Source organism: Sinocyclocheilus grahami, unplaced genomic scaffold (assembly GCF_001515645.1).
Source record: "Sinocyclocheilus grahami isolate Dianchi unplaced genomic scaffold, SAMN03320097.WGS_v1.1 scaffold430.1, whole genome shotgun sequence".
Classification (NCBI taxonomy): Eukaryota; Metazoa; Chordata; class Actinopteri; order Cypriniformes; family Cyprinidae; genus Sinocyclocheilus; species Sinocyclocheilus grahami.
In genome coordinates, this window is record NW_015505609.1 from 508,974 (window position 1) to 526,572 (window position 17,599).

Consider the following 17,599-nt stretch of genomic DNA (forward strand, 5'->3'; position numbering starts at 1 on the left):
TCTCTCTCTCTCTCTCTCTCTCTCTCTCTCTCTCTCTCTCTCTCTCTCTCTCTCGTTTATTAAAAGGCTTAGCTTCATTGACACCTCATAGACACCTATGGTCTAATGAAGCCTGCATAGGTGGACAGCTGCTTTTTAACACATTTTCCCAGCTGAACGTGGAATGTTTGGCTGGTTTAATCTAATATCGCTGCTGCTTCTACATAAACTAAAATCCTTTAGATGATGACATAACTATGAGATCTGTATGAATGTTAACATTAACATCTTTAGTTGTCTCAAAATGCACTAGACATGCATTTTGGCAGGATGAAGGCATAACGAGAGACATTTACATTTTTCTTTTTGTTTGACTGATGATGTTCTGAATTAATGCTCATTGTCATTTTTCTTCACAGTGTTTGATAAGCAAGGGTTCTTGCTGAATCTGGACACAAAGCTGTAAGTATTCTGTAGTATACAATTCCTTCCTTATTTTGTCTTTAAGTGCAAGAAATTGATTTCTAAAAATACAAATGTTATTGCTGTTCCAGAATAAATTGTATACAACAAAAGTTATAAAGTAGAGGTTAAAAGTAGAGTTTTTTTCTTTTTCACATTGCTGAATTTTCAGCAGACATTACTCTAGTCGTCAGTGTTACATGATCCTACAGAAATGCTGATTTCCTGCTGAAGAAAAGTTTATCAAAGTGGAAAACAGTTGTGCTGCTTAATATTTTAGTGGAATCTGTGACACTTTATCCCTTTTTTTCAAATGTGTTTACTGTCACTTTTAATCAATTGAATGTGACTTTACTGAATAAAAGTATTAATTTCTTTAAAAAACAGCTTACATTTTTGAATGGTAGTGTTGTAAGAATAATAAAATATAAATAAAATGAAAATCTAGGTTACTAAGAAGTCTTAAAAGCAATAAAGACTTTTGGCCTCATTCAGTGTCTGTTCCATTGGCCTTGTGTGAGGTGTTAAGGTGTGATGTATTATAAGTCTGTGTGTGGTAGGTATACGTTTACATTTCATCTTTAAAGCAGCCAAACTCAGACTCTCACCTCACCCTAATTTCTCAGTGAGAGAAGACATGTCTGTCCACACCATGCACACATACAATAAGCAAAGCCTTCGACAGGTTTAGATTTCATTGACGCTGTGAGCAAAAACTGTCTGTGTGGTGCACTTCATCATTCAGCTGGCCTCAATCCACCATCCTCTCTGCTGCTTAAAGATTCAGAGCTGTCACGACAACAAAATACGACATTGTCCCTTTGGGCCAACCACTTCATCAAAATGAAGGCTTCAGCAAATAAGTGTCTTGTGGCTTTTATTTAAACCGTTGAAAAGGTGCTTGGTGTAGGACAATGTGATTTGGTGTTGAAACCTGGGGCTTCGGCTTTCTAATCAACAATGTAATCTCAGAGATCATAGTTTTTTTTTTTTAAATGTGTTACTGTCACTTCAGAAGAGCTCATACAGTTTTCTGATAGTGATTTTAATCCAATATTGAGAGTCTCCACAGTTGCTTCTTTAGTTGCCATTTAACAAGGTGGTCCAGCCAGCATGTGTCTATTCTCACCCACCTCCAGTCTCTGATAGTCTTAATTTTCTTTTCTCTCTCCCTCCCTCTCTCTCTCTCGCACTCTGCCCACTGTGTCCTCCTCACCTGTTTATTTGAAATGCTGCAGGTTATTAATGACACTGATCATTTCAGGTGGTAGAAGAATGTCAGCTGTCCCCATCCATTTAGAGGAAGTCTCAATATTTCATTATTGTTACAACTTATTGATACATTATACACTACCGTTCAAAAGTTTGGGGTTTTTAAAATGTTTTTGAAATAAGTCACTTACAATCACGGAGGTTGCATCTGAGGTTTTATTTGATCAAAATACAGTAATATTGTGAAAAATATTACAAGTTAAAATAACTCCTTTTATTTTAATATATTTTTAAATGCATTTTATTCCTGTGATGGCAAAACTGAATCTTTAGCAGTCATTAATCCAGTCTTAATGTTACATGATCCGAAAAAAAGCTAAAACGAAATTATTACAGTAAGGTGCCTATAATGGAGGCAATAAACTTTAAAACATTAAAAAAAATTAATATTCTAAACATTACACTGTTTATATGGCATAGCTCTCTCTAAGCATTGTTTGCATGGAACAAACTTCTGTCACGCATAACCAGATGTTTATTCATCTAGAAAAGTAGATAACTTCATAGATTCATAGAATAATAAACAGTTTTTATGGAGTAACTCATCCAAGTACTTCACATTTCTGCTTTTAAACAGCCCAGAACTCTGGCCCTGTTAGTTCCATTGTAAGTGTGTAACAAGTTTTTGCCTTTTTTCCTATTAAAAAAACAAAAAAAAACTGATGGGCAAGTCAATTTTTTTTTCTGTGCTGTTAACATCATGTCACAAATGCTATCTTTAGAGTGTGTTTTGAGCTTGGAACATTCTTTCAGAACAAAAGTATGAAATAAACACACTCACTGTTTGTGCAGCCAGCAAAATGAGTTGCATTCCTATTGTTTGACTATTTAATTTATTTAACACATCAGCGATAAACTGAGTTTTTCAAAAGTAATCCATCACATCCTGCTCTAGATGCCATCCATCATATGCCAGGCTAGATAAAAACTATATACCTCAGATTAAACATTACCCTTTAGCATAGTTATTCTGTGTGATATTCCTGTCAGGTTTAACATTTACAATCCGGTCTAATTGAAATGAATGCCTTCTCTTTCTTCTCCTCTCTAACTGTCTACAGGCCACCGGCGTTGGTGTACAAGTACGGAAACCTCAGTGAAGGAGCCTGTAAACCTGGTTATGCAGCTGCCAAAATGAGTGCTATCTATCCAAAGTATGAACAGATTTCTTTATGAATGTAATACACAGGGTTCAACAATAAGACCCACTGCCTTGCAAACCGGAGCAATTTGTTTTTTCTAAGATACATGATGTTGAAATTATTAGATAAACTTAAAGATAATTTTTTTCTAACACAAAAATGTCTAAACATTCTTATTGTTGAGACCTGATACTTGTGTTGAGGTCTGTTGCAGTTCAACATGAATTTGTGTATTGCAAGATGTTGTAAAAAGGTATTCAAAGGAAGGATATTTGAAGATGGCAGATGGGATGGAAGTTTGGTTGGGAAAATACAAAGAGGCTTTGACTGAATCGTGTGGCTTTTTTTATTTTCATCTGTTCAGGTTTTTTAAACCTGCTTTTGTTCTGCAAGGCTTTGCGATATTGAGCTCTTTTGTCACCTACAGAATGAAGTACAAACTCTGTGAAATGACGGCCGCTTTGTTAAAGATTTACTGCTTTTAGCTCTGATTTACCAAGTTCCTCATATGCTCCACTCTCCCTGGTTTCGTCCGTCACCATTCAAGAGACACTATGTCACTTCTCAGCTACGAAGCCCTTGAGGCCAGTCTCATACTATCTGTGACTGAACAGTAAGCTGCTCCTCTGATCCTTTAAGTCCTTGTTAATTTGTGACCTACCACAACAAACAACCACTTCCGCATGCTTGACAGCTCCACAATGCGCCTGTTGTAACTCTTTTTGGAAGTGGACAGTGATTCTGTCTTTGCGGCTGAGAGGAGAAAGCCCTGTAAAGCAGCCTCTGTGGAGGACCGAATGAGTCAACTTCTTCAGATTGACTGAATCCTCAGAGCGCTCTGTGACCCTCAGTGATGTCACGCAACACTCTTGTCACCCTCTGTGATGTCACAGGCTTTTGATGGAACTTTCTGTATTTGTTGGCATCCATACATTGTTCCCTCATCTTTAGGATAATTCTCCGGCTGGCTATTGTTAGCATAAGTAATTTTTCCACTACAGCATGCCCGGCGATGATAAACATTAAGCATCACGGTTTGGTTTGTTCATGGATATTTCTCTCATCGCCATAAGATTGTTTAGAAATAGCTTTTCCACCAATCAAGCAATATTATTTTGGAAAGGATTTGAGCTGCTATCACAAAACAGCAACTATCACACAATAGCAACAGCAATATTTAGTCCAAGTCAGATGGTTGCCCTGGATTGGTTTAAACAAAAACTGATTAAACGAAAATATTATTTACATGAAATAACTTTTTAAAGAAGGGAGAATAAAGACATTTTGACATGAATGACAAGTTCACGTTGCAGAAGATGTAGTTTTGGTGTGTGTCCTTATCTCTCTAGAATCTGCACAAGCTTCAGAAGGACCCATAAAGCAGAGCAATGACTGAATTGGTGCCTGAAGCTTTTTAACAGGTCCCCAATTAATCGCATGTGTGTTAACAGTGTCTACAATGTGCCTCTAATTAACACGTGTGATGGATCAAGGTTCTCGGGGTCTTTGTTTGTCTTTTGGGGTCAAAAGGCACTTCTGCCACATCATTACAACACAAATATTTGAGTATTGTATTGTGTGATAAATTATTTTTAATGATGTTTAGGAGGCATTGATTCAGTTTAGATATTTCCAGAATCATGAACTAAATAACAGTTGAAACGTTTTATGTAATTCTTGAATGTATAAAACCGAGATAGGTATTGAACATGTTAGAGGAATTTGAAAATTGCAGTCAGTAACACTTTGTAATTGGTTTCAGTTTGTTTACATTAGTTTCAATGTGCAACAATTAGTTCATTAATAATTATAATTAAAATGTACTGTTTGTTCTTTAAGCCATATTCATTAATACAATATATATATACAATAACAATAATACAATGTTAATTAATATATTTTGTTTATAACATCTTGCAAGTATATGTCGAAATTAACATGAGATTAATAAATGCTGTAAAAAATCACTAGTGCTTGATACCTAATTTATTAACTAATGTAAACCAATTGAATTTTATTGTAAAGTGTTTCCATTGAATAGTCATATTAGTTTAGTAATTGGACATTTTTCATTTGCATCTATAAGGACAGAATTGTGTCGTCATGTTTGGATGAAGAACTTTAAAGGGATACTCCACCCCAAAATGAAAATTTTGTCATTAATCACTTACCCCCATGTCGTTCCAAACCCCTAAAAGCTTAGTTCGTCTTCGGAACACAATTTAAGATATTTTGGATGAAAACCGGGAGGGTTGTGACTGTCCGATTGACTGCCAAGTAAATTACACTGTCAAGGTCCAGAAAAGTATGAAAGACATCGTCAGAATACTCCAACTGCCATCAGTGGTTCAACCGTTATGTTATGAAGTGACGAGAATAATTTTCGATTAATGACAAAATTTTCATTTTGGGGTGGAGTATCCCTTTAAGACTCAAATTTAACAATGCCACACAGTATAATTTTATCATTATCCATGCATTTTCATAGTAAATAATTTTGTTAAATAGTCAAATATGGGTTTGAAAGTTTAATGTGCAAAACTGCATATAATTAGTATTTTAATGTTTTTACGTTTTTAAGTGCACCTCCACAAAACTGGCAAAACCTTGTCAACCTCAGTAATCATTTGTTGCATAAAGTAGAGATTGTCCTATTAGTTAATGCCCACTTGGCATGTTCATTATGTGGTCATTTGGGCAATCACTTGTCTCTTCCTTTAGGAGTTACATTTTATTAGGGGAACCCTGCATGTGTAGGAAACCACCTGAAGCCATGCGATCCTACCCTCTGTTAGTTCACCCCTGGAATCCACTTTATTTTCAACACCTCCACTCCTTTCCCAAAACTGTTTGTATTGGACTCTTAAATCAAATGTCTTGGTTGAACTTGAGCGGGCGGTTATGAAAATACAGCCACCAGTGAGAGATAGCCATGAGGAAATGAGCACAATGTGCACATGCCTCCTGTTCAGGACCCCTTTATGACAAGCAGACGCCTGTCTGTCTTTAGGCCTGAAGCTCTCACCCAGTTATTTATAATGCGAGTTAGTATGCACCTCACAAGCCACAAGTTAATTAATGACAGTTTGTTTTGGCAAGGTCTTGCTTTGTCTGCTTTTATCAGGTGATATAAGGAGAGAATCCGATGTGACATTTTAATTTTTTCTTGCCATGGTCGGACATCCCCTGGCCTTAAACGATTAGTGCATGAAATAGACACACTTTTATCAGAGTATGTTAAACAGTTGCCAATAGCGATCCCATTCGTTTCCTCATCTCATTTCCTGGCGCTGCTCTTTGACATTTTCTTCAATTGACGAAATCTTTGTCCTCACTTTCCCCATATTGGACATTGCTGTAGAGTTAAGTGGTTTAAAAGCGACTGGAGTCCTCTATTACTAAAAAGGCTGAAAACTTGTGCTACTCTGTACTTTGGAAAGGATTGTTGGGAAAGGGGTTCTGCAGCTTTTTTTCCCCCAGGACCTGCATTTTAAATGGCCCATGTGTTCTCTTTACTGACCCATGATTAGTCTTTTAAGTTTTCTTAAGGGGGTCTAATTTTTTTCAAACCCTCTGTACCTCTCGACAAGCTCTCCTTGTTAGTCATCCTCCCACCCCAAACCAATCTACTGCAATTTTCTAACTTAATCGTAAAAGACCTGAGAATAAAATGATCCAATATCCTTAAGTTTGCAAATGAATAATGAGCCTGTTGAGTTGGGAGGGTCATAAAACCAGACATCCATCGTGTGGCCACACTTACAGAAGCAGAGAAGAGGCATGTTTGTGGAAAATGCATCTGCTGTCTGAGACTTTCTCTGTTCTTATTAAATTAAGTCATTAAATGACCCCTGAAAGGGATCTAGTTTTTGAAAAATGTCTTTGTTAGATGGCTTCTGAAAGTTCACACTGCCTACTGACACCTTTGAACGGCTCAATGTTCCACTTTGGTAGCAGGCGGAGTAGATAAGAAATGACAGCGAGGATCTGTGGGTCAGAGGCACAGGCATTCATCGTTGCGCTTGCACATCTAGCCTTAAGAGAGGAGTGTGCTGGGAAATGGCCTCCGGGTAGGGTATCCCCTGACTCCTCTTGAGAAGGGGTGAATGGAGGCCTGGGTTTGTGATTGATTGGTGCTGGTTCAGCCACACTGTTTTAAACTTAGGTCAAAGCAGAGACGAAGTGAGACCTCTCACAGACAAAAGCCCCCTTTGACTCCCCGCCTCCTGATGTCCGGGAAGTGAATGTGTTATTTGGCTATATGTTATTAGCCCTGTTGATATGGAATTGACATGTTGCTGTGGAGACATTTTTGGTACTGTACAAAATTTTACTGAATGAAAAATATAAATGTAAATATAATTTAGATTAAAAATAGTTATATTAATCTGAATGTTAGTTGTCCTTGGTAGTATTCATTATATCATGTTTATCATGCTTTTGCAGGTTTAGTAAGCCAGCTTCCATGTTTCTGGACCGGAACTTTAAGCGGCTTTCAAAAGTTACAAACTATTTACCTCCATTTGGATTCAAAACACAAGGTATGTATTCATTTTAAAAATAATTTATAGTAGACTTAACAACAATGTTGTTCAAATGCTTTCTTGTTTCCAGAAATGAATAGACTGGTTCTTTTGATAAATGCTTCCAAAAAATGAGTGAACTGTTTGAATCCGTCTGCAGCACTTAAGAGGAATATGTGGAATGTTTTTTTTTATTTATTTTTTTTAGTCCTGCTCTCACAAGATTTGCAAGAAGAAAAAAAAAAATATATATACTGTATGTGTGTGTGTATATATATATATATATATATATATATATATGTGTGTTATAGTGTGTGGGCAATTTAGTCACACTGGATGCGTCAGCGTCACATTTTCATAGACTGCGCTATTTCAATTTACCATTGGTTGACTGCCAAATTAAAATATCAGAGGAGGCGATAAAATTATTAAACATGATTTAGTTTTCCATTTTTTAAGCTCCTGTTAATTTCGTTTGTTCCCATTTATTTTTTTATTTTTTGTTCTTTGAACCAGTTCAGAGCCCTGGTTTTGATAGACCGTAATACTCTGGTCCCAAAAATTATTCTCATCATAAATTCCAAATGCTTTAAACTGATGCCGTCCATGTTTCTTTACAGCTGTAGGACGCCAAACTCTTACTATGTTTAACCATTGAACCACAGGGTCAGGAGTGACTTTGATATTGCAGTAGTGTGAGAGCAAACCTCTGTAATGGCAGACATTTATGTACTTTGTTGAATGAAGTTCTTGTTCTCTAGTGATGTGGGGATTTTATTCCATTCTACTGAGCTTTGTGAATGTATAAAAGAGAATGAGACCATTGGAAAAGACCTGTAGATAAGGCAATGGTTTCTTGAAACCAATTGGTTGTTAATGTAATCCACCATTGTCTACTTTTTTCCCTCCATCTGAAAAGATGATTACATCTTAGATTTCAGCACATTGTCAAATGTTCCAGCACTTGAGGTCAGCAGGCACATTAAGGGTACCTTGAATGTAACCTTTGTGTTCAGTTAAGGGCTGCCGTGTGCACACACATGAACACTTTCAAAAGAGCAGGTCCCATATTTACATTACACCTGGTTTTTGTTTGCTGCATGGATCGTGAGGCTAGCGTGACTTCACTTTTAACTTTATTCATTTGGAATGGTTGATACGTGTGGTTCTTGAACAGAGCTTGTCAAAGGTTCTCAAGTTGTGGGCCAGAAAGGCATAAAAATAGATGTCTTATTTCTGCACTACCAATTCCAATATAAGCGATCCCTGTGGCCACCTACGACTTTGTGCTTTCTGCTCTTGATTACGTCGCCCTTAGTGGAAAACATTCAGTCAAAGCATTGCAGATGGTTGTGTCAACTGTAGGGTAATCCCAACATCCTTTACATACGGATGAACCAAATACCTCAAAGGAGAATAAACCATTAGGGCTGTTTTGACTGTAAGTTTGGCCTTTTAAGTGCCTTACAGTATTAAGTAGCCTCTTAAAATGTCTCCAGTGACTCAGGATGAAGTGTCACTCTCAGCTACTTTGGTGAAGTTCCTCTAATACTCATGATGAATTGTTAAAATAGTTTGAGCATGTTTAATCAGTTTTTAAACAAAAAAAGCCTTTTGACAAACTTAAGACAAAAAATTTTCATTATGTGACTCGTACTCTCAGAAGTCATGCTCCAGATGGTTTTGTGATAGAACTCCTAAACGTATTTGCATCATACCTGTCCATTTCTACTTTATTTCAGAATGTGATTTTCCTCTTGCCAAAACGGTGTATGTTAAAGATGAGGGTCTCATTTGTTTAAACTGCCAAGAGGTGATACTTGGCTGAAATGTTTATGCCATTGATCTTAAAACAATTCGAACCCATTGCTCTTCCCATTTCTTTGCGAAACTGTGATATATATATTTTCGTTTCTTTTTCCAGTGTGGTCCCGCCACTGTTTATGCAGTCTCTGGTGATGCTTGATGTAAGCCGTCAGCGCTTTGTCCAAACAATGACGGCTACTCCCTGATGCTTTTTAATCATTAAGCTTACAGTTTAGGGTCAATATAGATTTCAAGCTATTACGTTATCTTTTGCACTACACCAACTGTTATGGAGGCCAAATAAATTTACAGAAGGTTTTCACATGCTGTATTATTGAAATCACAACCATTTGCTTCAAACCACAGGACTACATTGGTACGTCCTATTATGTTTGCCTCTCAATAACATAGCATCTATGCCAATAAAAAAGATAATCTCACATGTTTGCTCTTTGTTGTCAGAAACAGTAATGATAGTCTTTAGGGTAGATGCTTTCAAACCACCGGACGAGGGAAAAAAAAAAAGAATTATGTACAGATGTAGATTTGGCGCCTCACACGTACTGCAAAGTGCCTAGCAGACCTCCCAAAGTGTTTCCCTTTGTGTTATGCCTTCTTGATTTTTGTTCAATGGAATATAGTTAGGGTCAAAAAGGTATGATAAAATGGGCAAGGCTGTTTACATTGTCCTCATTGAATTAGCTCTTTTCCAAACTGTTTTCCTGTCTTTGGACTTTTATAGTATGCATACTGATACTTTTAGGCAACTCAATGGGTCATGCTAATGCACCCTTACTAGGAAATCTGGTGTCTTCGCTGATAATCAGGTGACATAATGCGTAGCAGCCATGAATGCCTTCAAGGGTATTGGGGGAATGATCGCTATGACCAAACAGCTCTGTAAATAGACAGAGCGTTGGAAAGCATGAATTGAAGTCTTTGGCAAAGGAATTTTACTTGTTTGCAAATGGCATTCCACTTTTACAGACTTTTTTTTTTTTTTTTTTTTTCAAAGTGTCAGTAACTTATTTTCAGTTGCTAATACAACTTCCAGGAGTGAATAACACAGTCATGCTCCTCCATCAGATCACCAGGAGTGCAGATAATTAAAGAAAATCATTTGAATCCGATTAAAGCCATTACCATCTAGAAGTCTATTTGTTTCATCTCTTTGTTCTTTTTTGTTATCTCTCTCTACAGAAAGAATCATAGATGTTATATTAACTGCCACAAAGAATTATGGACTGGGTCCAGATTTAGATAGGTAAGACTTTTGAAATGCATCACTACAAATGAATTTGCCCAAAGGTCCATGTCCTAACCAGCTGTGACGCCATAAAGCCATCTCTTCTGAGTTCTGTTCAGTTTTTATCTTGGAGATGCCCACAGTCAAATCTCATTTTTAGATACACTATTGCTCAAAAGTTTGGGGTTATGATTATTATTATTTTTTTTAAGTGTCTTATGCTCAAGGCTACATTTATTTGATCAGAAATACTGTAACAACAGTAATATTGTGAAATATTAATACAATATAAAATAACTGATTTTTATTTTAGTCTTCAGTGTCACATGATCCTTCAGAAATCATTCTAATATGCTTTTTTTGTATCTCAATAAACATTTCTTATTATTTGAAATGTTGTGAACAGTTTTGCTACTTAATAATTTTGTGGAAACAGTGACATGTTTTTCAGGATTCTTTAATGAATAGAAAGTTTATTTATTTTGAAGCTTATTTATTCACAAGAACAGCATTTATTCAAAAAGAAATCTATCAATGTTGGTAATCCAATTTCTTTTTGCATTTGCTTTAGGTCACTTCAGATTTCAGCTGAGATGATGTGACAAATCAGAACAAAACTTTAAACAATTATTGCCAAAGTCTTTACTGTCCCTTTTGATCAGTTTAATGCATCCTTGCTGGAAAAAAATAAATAAATTCATAAAAAAACAAAAAAATACCTAAAATAAATATCTTACTGACTCCAAACTTTGGAGCAGTAGTGTATGTATATGTTTGTATAATATCATGTGTATCAAGCATTAAATGTTCCATTTGGCTCTGATTGTCATGGTTTGTATAATGGATGTATATAATGTATATTTTTATTATTTTATATATTTTCTACCTGACCTGACTGCAATATCAAGTTAAGCTTGTCATTTTTTTATATGCTGAATATGGCTGTAAAGACTATTTCTGTAAAGAATATGGATGTGCATTTTTGAGTAATGCCACCTCTCTTCTCATATGTTCTCTTTGCAGTTTGAGTTGTAAAAGATGTATAATAGTAGGCAATGGTGGTATCCTTGGCAACAAGTCTTTAGGATCCCGCATCGATGAATATGACGTTGTGATAAGGCGAGTCTCCACACAGTCACCTTGCTTTTTTAATGACCAAATCAATAAACTGAACAAACGAAAGACTTTTAAGCTGCTGATTTGCACTGATTTTCAGTATATTTATTCTTTAGACTCAACGAGGCCCCAGTGAGTGCTTACACCAGAGATGTAGGTACTAAGACCACCCTGAGGATAACCTACCCAGAAGGGTCCATCCAGAAGCCCGAGCGCTATGAGAAAGATTCCCTCTTTGTCTTCTCTGCTTTCAAACCTCTTGACTTTAAATGGCTGAGACAGATGGTCTTCAAAGAGAAACTGGTAAGACTGAGTGCAGTAGTATGTGACTATACTGTCTTGTTTCTTTCATTAAAATCTGTTGGGATTTTTTATTTTTTTTTCCTGTTTTGAAGGTCTCCTTATTCGGTTAATTTTGAAGCAGAATGGTGCCAGTTTTTTTTAATAGGTCAATTTCCAGTTCAGCACTACCTGCTCCTGTGCTGAATTTTTAGAACTTTAAACTTGATATCATTTATGAATTTAGAGTAATGTTAATATCACCATCTAACAAAAAGTATTGCATTGGAATTTTTGTGGTTAGAGGATTTTGATAAGAAAGAGTTACTGAAGAAAAGGCCTTTATTGTTCCAGGACTTTGTCTCATTTTTAGCGAGATGTAAAACATTCTCCTTCCAGATTTGTCTGACATCTAGGGAATTAGCCTCTTAATCAGAAGGGTCGGACCTTTCTGAATGAGCTCTATCTTATTTCACACAGTTTTAATGGCTCTGCCTCCATCCCATTTCTTATCACACAAAGAGCAAGCATAAGCACTTTGTTCTCCTCTGAAGTCAGCTTACTTGGCTTCTTAAGGATGTGTTTTTTTTCTTTTCTTTTCCAGTCATCTGTCATGTAATCGTGGTCAAGGCGTTTGGTCTGTGTATGTGGCTTCCCCCATAATTTTTTCGAATATACTTGTCTTCCTCAGCTGCACACCTGTTTGTTTTCCACTGTTGTCAAGTGGGAATCTGGTGGCAATGTGCCTCAGGAGTTCCCGGCCAGCACAGCTGCTGGGCTTTCAGGGTACCAGTGCTGGATTTTTTTTACAGAGTGACATTTGTCAATGTGCAAGAGACCCGGCAGAGGAAGAAAAATAGAGAGCTATTTGATTACCCCCCCTCCCCTCTGGCCCCTGAAAAGAGCCAGTTTTGTCTGAACATCTGATCGTAACAAGCTGGACAGTGGTAAGTGCTCAGATAATTGATCTGCCCTCTGGCTTCTGATACATTGGCTTTGATCTCTTAGAAGGAGGAATTTCCTTCACCAAATGAGGGGTCAAGAAAGCTCCAATGTGTCTGCCATAATGTTAGAAACAGCGTTCAGAGGTTGATGACTGATTAAAACCACAGTATTAGGTAACAAAATAGCTTTTTCGTATCAGAAAGAAGAAAATCAAAAGTTCATGCTATACTGGAATCTAATGAGTAGGTTCTTGGTTGTAAATGGGCAATGTTTAGACATCCAAGATAATGCAGCAATATTGACATATCTAATAAAAAATAGATAAGTATGACTTAGTATTGGTCGTAATAATTTTTGGTAACTCATCCCATACTGTCTACGTTTACATTTACACCAAATATTTGTTAGTGACACATTTACATGCCCAGTGGCATATTCTTAACCCACATATATATATATATATATATACTGTACGCGTCTCTTACAGAAAGCTTTTTCTCCACACCTTAGTCCATTACTTCTTATACGTTTAGATAATTTGCATTCTTCAGCAGAAACACGTGTGTGTCAAACTACTTTCTCTCACTTTTAGGATAAGGCTATTTACTTTTACATAATGTATGAGGAATGTTTCTGCATTTACATGGTGTATCAAAAAGTTTTTCTTAAGTCACTGTTCGCTACAGAATTAAAAAGCTACATTTACGCTGTGCTTTTTTGTTTCTGGAACATTGGAGTGAAATTGCTCGAGATCCTTTTGTGTGAATACAAGCTGGAATGCTGGAAGTTTTGATCCTTGTATCAGGACCTAGGTGCATTGTCATGATTAATCCTGGAATTTTTCGAATTTTTCCAGATTTAGTTTTTCTGTAATCTCTGTATATGGTTTATGATACCTCCTAAATCGTGTGGCTTTTTGTAGAAAGTGCAGTCGCACTAGTATGTTTTTGCCTGATGATAATAAAAAAGGCAAAACCCCAAAAAACTTTAAAGTTTAAAAACTTACGATAAATGAGTAACTCAAGCCATATCTAGAAACCGAATATCACAGAGACCACCCAGAATACCTTTAGTGACCTCATAGCAATTCATATAAACCACTAAGAACACCTTAGCAACTGCATAAAAACCTTGGGCAGCAATTTCTGTTCGGACAAGCAGCACTCCGATTTTCTTCAGAAAATGTAAAAATGCTGTTCCTGATTGTTTTTCTTCCTTTGGCAGACAGCCACAGCTGCAAAAGATGTTCATATCTAGTCTAGTGACCTCCCATGTATGCATTAAGTTGTAAGAGTATCATGTTTAAAGTGGTTTTTAACCGATTGTCACTTGACAAATGAAGCCTATCACTATTGTGAATTCTTACAGATGAAAAATGACTGACTTCTATTCTTCTCTCTTGATCAACGTCAGGCTCCGAGAGCCCCTCGCATTCCCTCGCTCCCTTCTCAAACAGTTCAACTTCGGCTTTGTTTATTTTTAACTGGCAAGTCAAAGGGATGATATTTTAGGGCCCGATGAAAATCTGACTAAGCGTTTATCTAGTTTACTCGCTCTATACGTACCACAGATGCTTCTTTGAGTAATTTGAGTAATCTCTAAACAATAAAATGCATTCATCCCGATGCTTAATCACACATAATCTTATCAAACACTGTGTCCCTAACAACAGTATACAGTTCATCTCATGTTTGAAAACAAATACATTCCCTGCGGTCCGCTTGCAAGTCTTATTTAGATCTTACGACATATCTTCGAAAATATCATTGATGCAATGAAAATCCTGTTGAGTGACTAGTGGTGAAGTTGCTGCTGCTTTGCCAAAATATAAATGCTTCCCTTTAATGGCAGGAATCATGGTGCCGAAATGGAAAACGCTTTGTTTTTGCAAGCGGTGACAGTGATTGAGATCTATTGTGCGGTGACGTCTTTCATTTGGAGATGAACACAAAAAAGCATGTGCGACTGTGTGGGCAGTTGGATTTAGAAAGGCATGTAGCTTTAGACTGTAGCGTTTGTAGCTCGCAGCTGAAATGCGGCTTGTGTACTGCAAATACAGACGTGTATCGTTCATTCGGTGACGCTTTTCAGGTGTTCTCCGACAACTGTCTGTCATGTGCTTTGATATGGGCAGCATGCTGTGATGCGGCCATGTTCCCCTGTCACATGCATATAACATGCTGTACGTATAGTTTACATTATAAAAATAATCTTAAAGTTGATAAATGCCTCTAGTTTTAATAATTCAAACAGGCCTTTGAAGTTTGGGCAATAACTCCTGGCAGTGATGTGTTTTCGTGTAGTTGATTCTGTGCTAACTCTAATATTTGATGTTTTTTTTTTTATGTTGTAGATTTAAGTAGCAAATGAGAATCGCTAAAAATTATTGAATATATTTTGAGACAAGGGTCTTCTTAATGATTCCCAGTTTGGTTTAAGATAATTAAAGCAACAGTTTTTAAATAACGAGAAGTATGTAAAAGTAAAAGTATGGTATTGGGGTAAAAAGCGCCCCTGCTGTTGTGGCGAAAGGCACAATAATTATCACAATAATTAATAGATGGCTGACTTTTCCAATTGTTGGCATGACATGGTTAGATTCAGATGGTAAATATCATATATTATGTTGGGTGTCCACCTTAGAGAGAATCACCATGTTTATAATGAAACACCATGATATTGATCATATCATATAATAAGATATTATTTGTTGTTACTACTGTAAATCTATATTAAATTATTATGGGATCTCCTTCAATGCTTTCAGAATCTTTACTTTTTATTTTGTTTCTGTATTTTAAAATGTATTTTTATGTTAACATTTTAATGACAGTATATTTATTGAAAATTTTTTATCAAAATAAGCAGAAAATAACCTAGTACAAACTTGGCTAAAGTGATTGTTTTTAACAAGCATTAACGTAGACATTATTTAAAAAAAAAAACATTATTTTAGCTAAAGTATTTATCAATACTGTGTGCCTTTTACCTCGTGATTGTGAAACCTGAAACACCTCACATGATTTTATGGTGAAATTGTTATTTTTCATGTTAATCAGGAAAATTTTGATCAAGAACAATGCACTGTGGCTTTAATCCCACGTAAGCGGCACAGCAAAAATAGTCTCGGCACTGAAACGATCCACTGCCGCTTCTGCTCTGCTCCTGCTACGCGCTGCCGCGCCGCCTCTGCGAGTGTGAATGCTCTGTTAACATGCATGCCGGAAAAAATACATACCTGCTTACGTGTGCGATGTGAAACCGGCCTAACTTTGAACAGTGGCTGCTTGCTGCTTTGAAGTGTTTTTCTCTCTGCTGCTATTTTGAATGCGGTGTACGCTCATGGGTGGAAGGAATTCTAGCCTTTTTAGTTTGTATTGACAGAACAGTTGACTGATACGTTCCCAACATTGAAGAACCTTCCTGAGGTTCACCTGAATGTCTTGCCATGAGGCTTGAGTGCTCTTCACAAATACACATTGGAAACCAAGTGTCAGTAAAATGATTACATTTTGATGAAAGATTATGAATTTTTTTTTTATAACATTCATGTGATTGATCTTTCACAGTAAATCAGGAATGTTGAAAATTGGCACTATTTATTTTCATAATGCATGTCATTGGTTTTACAGAGTGCTGCAGGGATTATGTATCAATGTGGTTTATTTATTAAATTTTTTATTTTGTTTTGTTAAATGCTTGAAATAAGGTCTGTGGTTAACACAAGCTCAAGATATTTTTGTGTTTTATTCTGTGACATAAAATACATCAATAATGCCAGTAATTTTTTTTTCTAAAGGGGTCATATGATGCTGCTAAAAATAACTTTATTTTGTGTATTTGGTGTAATGAAATGTGTTTATGCGGTTTAAGGTTCAAAAAACACGTTCTTTTCCACATACTGTACATTATTGTTTCTCCTCTATGCCCCGCCTTTCTGAAATGCGTAGATTTTTACAAAGCTCATCGGTCTGAAAAGCGAGGTGTGCTCTGATTGGCCAGCTATCCAGTGCATTGTGATTGGCCGAATACCTCAAGCATGTGACGGAAATGTTACGCCCCTTACCATATTGTGATGACTTGTCAGGCCGGAGTGACGAGACAAAAACATTAAAACCCATTATAAATGAGGCATTTGTTGCATCGAGTGGGGACATAAGTATGGATTATAATGACTTTTTTTACGCGTTACGTTGCATCGCGCCGTGTAAACATAAAACCATGTCTGCATTTGTGATCGGAGAAATGACAAACAAGTGCTACTCTACACTGGCCAAAAAAACTCTTGTTTGAATCGTCAGTGGCAAATCCTTTAAATATAAAAAACGTACTTGCAGTCTGTGAGTCAGAACAGCCGGCATCGTAGTCTACTCTACCAGGATCAGGAAACAGTCCTCCATAAAATGCGCTGGACACATCTGAATATTTCTGGAACAGTGTTGTAAATGCAACTTAACCACTGATTTCTAGTCGTGTCCTCTTTTGTGTATGTATTTCCTCAGCGACCAGCACGGATCAGCTCCAGGCATGACGAAGCGGATATCGTCCTCTTTTGGAAGGCCAAAGTAGTTTTGCTTACACAACGAAACACACAGCATCTTCACGACATGGTGGCGGCTGCAACAACAATACTACAGCGAGAATAAAAGTTACGCCTTCTTTCTTTGCGTGAACATTTGGGCGGCGTTATGCAAATCTTCCCACATCGAGACGTAGACATGTTGGGGGCGTGTTAGAATGAGCCGTTTTAGGTAGGCGTGGTTGACTATTAACTTTTATAAAGAATATCTCTTTGGATTTGAGACTTTAGTCTTTGCAACTTTACAGAT

General features: G+C 36.7%; 1 protein-coding gene across 10 annotated transcripts in view; it reads left to right on the forward strand.

The window, feature by feature from the left end:
- The window catches only part of st3gal3b (ST3 beta-galactoside alpha-2,3-sialyltransferase 3b), a 65,612-nt gene that overhangs the window by 21,768 nt on the left and 26,245 nt on the right, over positions 1-17,599 (forward strand). For all 10 annotated transcript variants that reach the window (XR_001604798.1, XM_016233440.1, XM_016233441.1 and 7 more), the window contains 6 exons: positions 399-441; positions 2,775-2,867; positions 7,302-7,396; positions 10,385-10,448; positions 11,454-11,549; positions 11,663-11,849. Coding sequence is in view for 9 of the 10 variants with exons in the window: in XM_016233440.1 (XP_016088926.1) it covers positions 399-441; positions 2,775-2,867; positions 7,302-7,396; positions 10,385-10,448; positions 11,454-11,549; positions 11,663-11,849 (578 nt within the window). In the remaining variant the exon portion in view is untranslated. The remainder of the gene's footprint in view (positions 1-398; positions 442-2,774; positions 2,868-7,301; positions 7,397-10,384; positions 10,449-11,453; positions 11,550-11,662; positions 11,850-17,599) is intronic.